The 11,007-nt window shown below is 41.6% G+C and overlaps 1 protein-coding gene across 5 annotated transcripts in view; it reads left to right on the top strand.

Moving 5' to 3' along the window:
- LOC133528289 (neurexin 1) overlaps positions 1 to 11,007 on the top strand; it is a 326,318-nt gene extending 315,311 nt beyond the window's left edge. For all 5 annotated transcript variants that reach the window (XM_061865615.1, XM_061865617.1, XM_061865618.1 and 2 more), the window contains exons 21-28: positions 213 to 384; positions 1,293 to 1,513; positions 2,239 to 2,421; positions 2,759 to 2,865; positions 3,218 to 3,429; positions 4,582 to 4,848; positions 5,902 to 6,047; positions 7,896 to 11,007. In XM_061865615.1, coding sequence (XP_061721599.1) covers positions 213 to 384; positions 1,293 to 1,513; positions 2,239 to 2,421; positions 2,759 to 2,865; positions 3,218 to 3,429; positions 4,582 to 4,848; positions 5,902 to 6,047; positions 7,896 to 8,048 — 1,461 coding nt within the window. In that variant the 3' untranslated portion in view covers positions 8,049 to 11,007. The remainder of the gene's footprint in view (positions 1 to 212; positions 385 to 1,292; positions 1,514 to 2,238; positions 2,422 to 2,758; positions 2,866 to 3,217; positions 3,430 to 4,581; positions 4,849 to 5,901; positions 6,048 to 7,895) is intronic.

Below are 11,007 nucleotides of genomic sequence, written 5' to 3' on the forward strand. Positions count from 1 at the left end.
GTGGAAGCTTTGGTTGTGGAATCATCTCTGAGGTTGAGGTTTCCCAAAATGGGATACATCAAAGATGTACTGTTGAGGATCGATTCTTTTAACACCTAAGAGATACAAACAGATAGAGATTGTGAGTTTTATAGGGAACGTGCAGGAACTATAAGGGGCAGCATAGAAGCCCCCTGTTTATTGGTACTATGAGTAACTCGTTATCATTTCAGATCCGCGGCAATCTTTTTATGGTGTACAACGTCGGCGGCGGCGACCATCCGCTAGGAGATGAGACGGCGAGGGTCGATGATGGTGCATACCACGTGGCTAGGTTCACGAGGAACGGGAGTAGAGCTGCCCTGCAGATTGATAACTATGCGGTTAACATCAGGCATCCACAAGGTAAGTCATTGTTGTTAATCGTTTTTACGATTCTCGTACGTCGTCGTCGTTCGTTCTCTTTTTTTTTTTATACTACGTCGGTGGCAAACAAGCATACGGCCCGCCTGATGGCAAGCGGTCTCCGCAGCCCATGTACGCCTGCAACTCCAGAGGAGTTACATGCGCGTTGCCGACCCTAACCCCGCCCCCCCTCCTCGTTGAGCTCTGGCAACCCCACTCACCGGCAGGAACACAACACTATGAGCAGGGTCCAGTGTTATTTAGCTGCTGTTTTCTGTAAGGTGGAGGTACTTCCCCAGTTGGGCTCTGCTCTAGATCTAGAATGACATCCACTGGCTATGCCCTACCACCCAAAGTGAGATGAGATTCACAATGCCCATACCTCTCTTTTGGACGTAGTTTAAGGACGTACCCGGGTCCAACGTAGTTTAAGGACGTACCCGGGACCGGGTCTTTTGAGAAGGCAATACTGATACCACCGCAAGGTCTGGTTAATAAGAAAACGGAGTAGTGCTGCGATGCAGAAAGGTAATTATATAGTTCACGTCCCGCTATGTTAGGCAAGAAACTTACCTAGTATTGTGTTATTACACGCACTGTAAGATATACCTAAGCAAAATCACAGGATCGCCATAGAATTGCGCTTTTGTTTTTATCGTGCTTACCTCTCAACTACAGTGTATCATATCTCCAGTTGTAGTTTGGTACCTTAGTACTTGGGGTAGGTCTGATGACAGGGTTAGAAGGACCATAAGAACTCTCTGGCCCAACAGCGAATCCCATTCGAGTTTAGACTGTCTTTAAAATCTTCATTTCTAAATAGATTGCATATCCCATTATTCCCTAACTACAAAAAAATTGTTGGTAAGAGTGTTACATGTACGTTAATCGTTATCTTTCTATTCCAGGCGGCCAACAATCAACAATATTCAACAGCATGTCGTCCATCACCGTCGGCGGCGGCGCGGGCGGCGCGCGCACGTTCAGCGGCGTTGTAGCCGGACTCGCTGTTGACGGCGTGCGGGTGCTGGACCTCGCCGCCGCTGGAGATGCCGCCGTGTCCGTCAGGGGAGATGCTAGGAGAGCCACATCGCCGCTGGATAAAGGCTGGATCAATGGAATGCAACAAGTAAGTGTAGATAGGTCAAAAAAGTTAGATATAGGTAGTGTCGTTAAACTACTACATTAAGAAAGGAGCCAAAGCCGACGACTGAGATTGTTATAATATAGCAGTATTGAAACAGCTAAGAAAAAGTATGCAAAAACCAAAACGAAAAATAATTTGGTTAAAATTACGGAACGTTAAGCAACGTTGTAGTTGGACTCGCCTTGGACGGCGTGCGGGTGCTGGACCTCGCCGCCGCTGTAGATGCTTCCGTGTCGCTCAGGAAAGATGCTAAGAGAACTACATGGCCGCTAGACAAAGGCTAGATCAATAGGATTCAACAGGTCAGTAAATAGTTACGTTCGGATGGTTTGGTCAAGGACGGAAAAGAGCCAAGACGACAAAACTCAGAGTTACTACATTTAAATTATAGTGTTAAAGCAAGAAAGCACTTAAGTGGTGACAGGTAGATTAAACGTAAAATTTTGAACGGTCGCTTTCATCAACATCGCATCAGAAAAACGTTTACTAGAATCTTCCTCAAAGATCTCCGAAGCAACCGTGTCTGCCGTCTTCGCCTGAACTTCATCTGTGTAATCTAGACTATATGCTGGCGTGGCTTCGCCTTCCAGTCCAGTTAGTTAAAGTTAATCTATTAAGCTCTCACCAAAAAATTTGGTTGTCCGATGGATACACCTGCAGAAATTCATACAACAGTCCATTCTAAACATTACATCTCAATTTTTCAGACACCACCATCAGGCTACGGCGGTCCAGGAGTGCTAGACGAGCTGGTCTACTCCGTTGCTGGGTCTGGATGTAGAGATGATGATGAAGATGCATGTGTGCTGCCTGATGCTGGGAGCGGGGATGACCTGATCACGCCGGTTTACGTACCTTCTACAAGAAGACCACCGTCCAGGGTGTATAAGGTACTGTTCTCCACATATTATCAGGTTAAAATACAGGAATGCTGAAAGCCTTACCAATGTGCTTAGTTTTTACGAGTATAACACGTTAGGGCAATCCTGGCACAGGCATTTATTTGTGTATTTATCACAGATTGTTTCCGAGTTATAGATGTGTTCTATTTACCTTTTTTTTTAAATTAAGGTTAAATTTAATTCTATCTATTATATATATCGTCGTTTATTTCCCACAACACAAGCCTGATTAAGCTTACTGTGGGAACGAGGGCGATTTGTGTAAGATTCTCCAATAATAATTATTTATTTATCCATACTTAAGTATTAAACCTTAATTTGGCAGGGTGACACGAGCGGAAAGCTTATGAAGCCGTGTGATGACGAGGATTGTATCGAAGGCTCAGGGTCTAATGGAGAGGAGATAACGGAACCAGAACACCCCATGACCACGTAAGTTACCCACTGCATACATCTTTCTTGCTCTTCTTGCTCAGGCAGTCTGATTTTTTTATTGGACCAGCATTTTTTTTTACTGCGCTGGTTCGAGACTGATCCTTTGCAACGTTAACAAATAACTAGAAGGGCACTTTCAGCATAATTCAAATCAGGTCAGTGAAAGTCCAATTTATAGAAAACAACCTACCGTTTATCTAACACCGTAACAGTGGTGCCCAACGTGGGGCCAAAAGGTTAATCAAATGGAGCGAAGCCGATAGAGGCAAATCGTACACACGAAAGTGTAGATTAACAAAACACACAGTTGCAACATTCTATTCATTTCTACCTTCAATATATTTTTCAGTAACGGCGCCTCAAGTACCCATGGTATGACATCACCCACTGCCGCCATCTCCACCGAACACGCCAAGACTCTGGAAGGTTCCACGGACGGTTCTACTGATGCCACCCACGGCTCAACACGCTCTAGCCAAGGAACCACGCCACCTGATCATGGAAACATGCACGCTGGGACAGTAGAGGCTACAACGCCTGAGAAGACTACTCCCACTGACGGTATGTTCGTACTTCGTAATCATAATATAGGGCTTATACGAGGGCTTCGTTCGCGTCTTACAGAGATGGCGCTTAGCATCCAGTTCTTCCAAGCGCCGCTGCTCGTATTGCTCTACTCTTTTATGGTCAGTTGTGCACCATTCCGTTCTACGCATCGCAATTTTCTCCCAAGAATCAATCGGTATACCGCAAGTGATTAGGTGACGCTGGGGATGTCTTTATGGTGCAAATACTGACCCCCCTGTTTCTTCTTTCCGCTAGAGAGTTTTGAGTAGAATACAGCTTTGGATAAGCTGTCATTACCCATGCGCACGACGTGGCCACTCCACCTCAGCTGGTGTTTGATGATAAGTGTCTCGATACCAGGCATGTTGAAGTGACGGAGGACTTTCGTGTTCAGTATCTTGTTTTGCCACTTTATGCGCAGAATTGAGTAAAGACTGCCGAGGTTTTCTCGAGGGGCTACAGTATGGGGTTCTTCAAAAAAGGAGTGTACAGGTTTTTAAAGGGTCGGCAACGCGCATGTAATGCCTCTGGTGTTGCAGGCGTCCATAGGCTACGGTGACTGCTTACCATCAGGCGGGCCGTATGCTTGTTTGCCACCGTCGTGGTATAAAAAAAAACAGCGTAGATGAGTCCAGTCTTTTAATATCAGATTTGTAACTGCACCAAGTTTCTGCGGCATAAAGAAGAGTTGGTGTGACTATGGCCTTATAGACCATAATTTTGTTTGCATCGATGAAGACGCCTACTGGCAGTAAGTCCTTGTTCTCTGGTTAACCTCGTACTCGTAGGGTATCATATTCTTTGGAAGTATTGCAGTAATCGTAAACTATGGAAATGATCGCTGTATTCCCATTTGTCTTTGTCCCACGTGACCGCCGCCATACATGAGGCGGGAAAAAATGGGAGTGATTTTTATGAAAACAGCTATTGTTATCTGTGCCCGGCGGGGAGAAATGGATTATACGCTGTAAAATGGGCAAAACAGAAAGAAACCAAGGCTTTATCAGTTCTTACTTATTTCGCTCAACCGAAGTGGTTTGATTTCTGAAATCAAAAAAGATTGTGGACATTTTCGTGACATATTGGATATAACAAATTTAATGTTGATCAACTAATATTTTTATACCCTAACAAACTTGATTACAGATCACACTGCCGCCCACTTCACTCCATCCCTGCCCGACCAGCACACGCCCGACGACACGAGGCCCACGACGCAGGAGGAGCCGCTCCCCGAGTACCCGGACCCCAACGAGAACGACGTCGACTCCCGGACGCCGACGCACGGAGCCGAAGAGAGGAACGAGTATAATGGGTACGAGCATGAGGCGACGACGAAGTGGTATCTGCCGAAGACGACGGATCCGGGGAGGATTGTGACGCCCGAGTCGGAGTTCTTTGCCACTATTGTTGGTGAGTTTCACTTGGTTCGGTTGTAACTTATTAATTTCTAAGACTGATTCGAAGGCTCACCGTATACTCCTTTGTTGGTGCCCTAACATAAGTACCCACTTTTCTATACAGCTAGTATGGCAACATAGGTACTTGAGTTAGGGTTTTAGTGGGCGTTTAGGGTTCTATACTGTTCAAAGTATACGATGAGTAGAATAGAGTAAAGGCAAGGAGAACGGGGTTCACCTTCCTGGATCACATTTTATTCTAACTTTAAGGAGTTTAAAGTTTCAGCTCTTTAAATTAGTCCTACAATATTTTGATATGCTGCCATTTCATAAAAAAAAGAAATACGACGGCGAATGTCATACGTTGTGTGCATATCAGTTTACATTTTATTTACTATATCTTTACATAACATACAGTATAAGATGAAATAAGAGCAGTAGAGTGGACCAGTCCTAGAGGCACCAGAGCAAAAGCCCGACCACGCGCTAGGTGGGCCGACGAAATAGTGAAGGTAGCTGGAAAAGTGTGGATAAGCGAGAAATAGAACGACCTGGATTTCTTTCGAGGAAGCTTTTACCCGAAGGGGGTCCACACAGATTTCAAATAATATAAATAAATAAAAATAATAATGTAATACATAATAATAATATGTAATAGGATTCTTAAAATATTAATTTTATTCACAAGTAATTAAATTATTGCATGTTGTTGATATTTTTCCTTTAAATTTTGTTTAAATGTATTATTAATTATTGTACTTAGCATGCAAGAATCAATTTATCAATGGTAATATTTATGTGTAATTTAATTTAAGTCAATCTGTATGGAATTAATAAAGCTCTATTCATAAGATGAAATACACACGAAGGGAATATTTTGGTCACCTAAGTTTGTCATTTGTAAAAACAGCAGTTGATCAATTATAGAACAGGGAAATATTTTATACTTAGGTATAAGTATCATCATAGGATATATAGGATATCATCAAAGAAGTCAACCATTGAATGTGTGATATTTTCCGATTAAATAAATTTTGCTCATGATTTCATCTGCTCTCCCTTCCAGGCATAGTGGCATCCGTGCTGATAGCAATCATCCTAATAGTGATAATAGTATTGAAATACATCGTGTATCCACTGGACCCGTCGTACAAGGTCACTGAGGATAAGAGCTACCAGCAAGGAGCCAGCGCTGCGTTGCTAGGCAACCAGGTAAAGTGAATACTAACAGTAGTAAAGAACACCGTGTATCCACTGGACCTGTCATAAAAGGTCACAGAGGACAAAAGCTACCAGCAAGGAGCCAGCATCGCGTTGCTAGGCAACCAGGTAAAGTGAATACTAACAGTAGTAAAGAATACCGTGTATCCACTGTACCAGGTAAAGTGAATAATACTAATAGTAGTAAAGAACATCGTGTATACTCTGGACCTGTCACACAAGGTCACAGTGGACAAGAGCTACCAGCAAGGAGCCAGCGTCGCGTTGCTAGGCAACCAGGTAAAGTGAATACTAACAGTAGTAAAGAACATCGTGTATACTCTGGACCTGTCACACAAGGTCACAGTGGACAAGAGCTACCAGCAAGGAGCCAGCGTCGCGTTGCTAGGCAACCAGGTAAAGTGAATACTAACAGTAGTAAAGAACATCGTGTATACTCTGGACCTGTCACACAAGGTCACAGTGGACAAGAGCTACCAGCAAGGAGCCAGCGTCGCGTTGCTAGGCAACCAGGTAAAGTGAATACTAACAGTAGTAAAGAACATCGTGTATACTCTGGACCTGTCACACAAGGTCACAGTGGACAAGAGCTACCAGCAAGGAGCCAGCGTCGCGTTGCTAGGCAACCAGGTAAAGTGAATACTAACAGTAGTAAAGAACATCGTGTATACTCTGGACCTGTCACACAAGGTTACAGTGGACAAGAGCTACCAGCAAGGAGCCAGCGTCGCGTTGCTAGGCAACCAGGTAAAGTGAATACTAACAGTAGTAAAGAACACCGTGTATCCACTGGACCTGTCATAAAAGGTCACAGAGGACAAAAGCTACCAGCAAGGAGCCAGCATCGCGTTGCTAGGCAACCAGGTAAAGTGAATACTAACAGTAGTAAAGAATACCGTGTATCCACTGTACCTGTCATAAAAAGTCACAGAGGACAAAAGCTACCAGCAAAGAGCCGTCGCAGCGTTGCTCGGCAACCAGGTATATATTCAAAAAGATTACTATGATTTCATCGCCATTAATTTATTATAAGTCTCGCATAAGAAATTGATTTTTGATTTTGACTGACGTAGGTAAACGTTTATTCATTCTAAGATTGTATTATCTCTCTTCTTGTTGTCCTGGTCGTCATCATTACCAGTCTTTATCTTCTAAAGCTAGGCACGGGCCTTCCAAGAGGGTAAAGTCTTTCCCAATGCAACGGGACTTTATGCATGTTTATTCTTGATTCTTATCAATAAACAAATTGAATTTTAATTTTTTACTGTGGGACGTACCACGTTGCAATCTATAAATTGCATATACAGATATTTCCTCTTCTTCTTCCTCGCATTTTTGCCCCGGCTCATGGGAGCCTGGGGTCCGCTTGACAACTAATCCCCAGAAATGGCGTAGGCACTAGTTTTTACGAAAGCGACTGCCATCTGACCTTCCAACCCAGAGGGTAAACTAGGCCTTTTTGGTATTAGTCCGGTTTCCTCACGATGTTTTCTTTCACCGAAAGGCGACTGGTAAATATCAAATGATATTTCGTACATAAGTTCCGAAAAACTCATTGGTACGAGCCGGGGTTTGAATCCGCGACCTCCGGATTGAAAGTTGCACGCTCTTACCGCTAGGCCACCGGCGCTTTTTATCTATCACAATGAAAAAAATAACTGTGATCAACTCTGGCCAACGTGAGCTTTAAACCTACAACTTTGAATTGCCGGTCCAATGCGCTACCACTTTCGATTCCGCCAGCTGACCACCCGTGATTCACATCGAATTTAACATTGCAATCGTGACCCGCTTATTCTCGAATGGATTGCCATAGTTTTAAAAATCGTCTACTCGTAGGCTCACTCGAGTTACCAGAGCGGAGCGAGCGCCCCCCTGGGCGGCGCCGCTCGGAACCTGCAGCCGCTGCCGCTGCACAGGAACGGCGCGCCGCTCGCCCCGCTGCCCCCGCAGCCCGTCAAGCGGGACGGCATCAAGGAGTGGTACGTCTAGACGTCCAGGGCCGGAGCCGGGCGTGCGGTGTCAGTGTTCAATGAATGCGAACATGAGACTCCCCTAGCGTCTTTTGAGCGTCGGATTCTAGTCCGTGCTATGGAAAATGGTGTTGCTGCGCAGTTGCGCCAACATTGCGTCGAGCTGTAGCCATATAGTGGACTAGTCGCCGACGCTCGGGAAACGGGGTCTTAAATGCGAGAGGTCACGAAACGCACGCGCTAATCGTGGACGCCAAACGCTACTTTTGTTTTTACTAATGTACGGTGGTCGGCGTCAGCGTTGGGTGTACGTTTCGTGGCCAAGACGCATGCCGCTCAAAACACTTGAAAGCTTGTTAGTTGACGCAAACACACGCCGAACGCCCCACCGAACGCCGATGGACCCAACCGAAAGCGTACTTTGAGCGAGACTTTATTCGAAGCGACTCTAAAATGTGAGGAAGGGGGTAATGTTAAAACTAATGTTTTTGATTAATTCTCAATAGTCTGGTAAACTAATTTGTATAAAAAACATCGCGAAATATAAAAACTATGGAATTCAGGCCCAGTGAGCACTTTTCAAATCTGCCGCCTTTATTACTGATGAAATTGATTTGCCAGATTAAAAACGATAATTAACATTTTTTTATTGACCTTGTGTCTTTTATGTTTAAATCTAAACTGCACAAAACCAAAGAGTTATCAATATTCATTATGTATTGCAATAAACATACGAATATATCGTTATGTTATAAAGAAAGAAAGATTTACGTCTCCTGGAGATAATAACTAAAGACAGAAAACCTATCATATATATTGGACGTCTTAGTTTCATTGTTTCTGCTCTTGACTCAAATTTTAGAATTGCTTAGAATTCCACCGACCACCATTGTGTTTGTGATATGCTCTGGACATATCAAATATCGTAGACTAGAGGTATGAATGTACTCGTATCACGAATCCCGTAGTTGCTTCGATCCTCAACCTCGCAGGGAACGTTCATGAAAGGAAACAAGATAATGAATATAATGATAATGAATAAGTTGCTTTAATGCATAAGAAGATATACTAAGATGAAGTACTGACTGATACGCAAGTGTTTAGTATTGTAAATATTAATTACTGTAATGTTTAGTCACTTGTGCGATCTAATGTGCAATTTTTAAGATCAATATGTGAAAGTTAAGTCTAGTTTAAAATGGAATTGCATTTACAAGGTTGACGTTGGTGTTTTGTTTAAGTTTTGTAGTGTTTCTGTTATACTGTTATTTGTTACTACTTCAATTTTTTTGTACTCTTAGCTTATCTATATACTGTTTTCGTGAAATAACTTTTCTATCAAAATTGCCTTCAGTAATATTAATTACATCTAAGGATAAAGTAAATCGCTTGAATGACAAAACATCAAAACCAAATTGTTATTTTAATACAATCGTAAAGATAGTGCACGTTAAGTAGGGGAGCATAATTTGTTTAATGTTGACGATTAAGAACTATGCTACATTAAAAAAGAGCTATTTTAGTAGCTTAAAATCAGTGTATCTTATAAGCATCATACTTATATGAGCAATAAAGGTGGAATTAGACATTATTATGCTGCTCTTTGAATTCAAGCGAAATCAATATAACGATAACTTTGGCTGCCATCATGAAAAAGAAGCATATCGATCAAATGAAGACTACCGTACTTTAAAATTTCAATATCTCTTTCCTATATTATTAGATCTTGTACACTTTTATTAATAGGTGAGACGCGGCGTTAGAAGATTAGAGAAGGAATCATAATCACTCAAGTTTAAGGTCGAAACTCGCTTGATAGACGCTCCGAAGGGTGTTGTAATATACGTAGAACGCGTAAAGATAACAATCGAGTATGAGCTTGTAGATTTGATATGGAAAGTAGAAAGACATCTTCTGTTTCACATTGCCAATTTCTTTTAATTGCTCAACCTGCAACTGTCCCCTTAGACTAATAGGCCTAATTAAAAAATGATAGAGAAATTTACAACACGTTGCAAATGTTCGGTTTGGATTTATTAAAAGCTTTAAATATAATAATATAAATGAAAGTTGCGAGTGACTTTCAAATATGTATAATTATATAACTTGCCATTACACAAGGCGCTTCTATAATATTTCTCTTGCAGTTTCAAAACTCAGTGCATGTTTCAAAGATTGTTAGTGAGTATCTCAGGTGGCGTGCCACAAGGAGCTATCTTCGGTCCTCTAGAAATCTATTATATTGCATGCAGTTTCCTCTTCAAGTCGTTATAAAAAAAATTGCTTATATTTTTACAACTAGAGTGTACATCCACCGTCCCATTTCCTCTTTCCGATTATATAAAAAAAAACTTGAATTAGCTTTAAATTAAGACGAAAAACATATTTATATAGATTGTTATGAAGCACAGGTTCTAGGTCTTTGAAATTGCATTTATTGTAAATAGTTAATGATTATGATATTGTAATTAATGAATTTAAGCGGTACTGTACGGTATGATTATCACACTCGTTTTACGGCACAAAATGTTAGTAACAACAATTTGTTTGTCTGTCAATTTTAGTGTAAAATTTAAAGGTTAATATGGTTGATGATTTGTACCGGGATATTAAGGATTATTGATGCAATTTTCTTATAAGACACGACATGTTATATTAGCTTTGTATTTATCAGAATTAATTGAAGTGCCTCAATACTTAACCGTTATTGAAGCTCGTCATCAGCATTTTTATTAACAGCTCTATTTACCTCTTTGTTGGCATTTTAATAAATACGCATTTTAGTGTAAGTAACTTTATTTCTATTTATAAGAATAGTTTTTATAACCTCGACCGTGACTGTGTTTTAAGAAAATTGCTGTGTTTTTATTATGTTTGTTATTCACCTCAAGTTGTTGTAACTCGACTTTGGTCGGACCAAGTTTTGTTTTAAATGTACAAGTGACAGAATTTGAAATAATACCATGTAAATTACATAA

Source organism: Cydia pomonella, chromosome 19 (assembly GCF_033807575.1).
Source record: "Cydia pomonella isolate Wapato2018A chromosome 19, ilCydPomo1, whole genome shotgun sequence".
Classification (NCBI taxonomy): domain Eukaryota; kingdom Metazoa; phylum Arthropoda; class Insecta; order Lepidoptera; family Tortricidae; genus Cydia; species Cydia pomonella.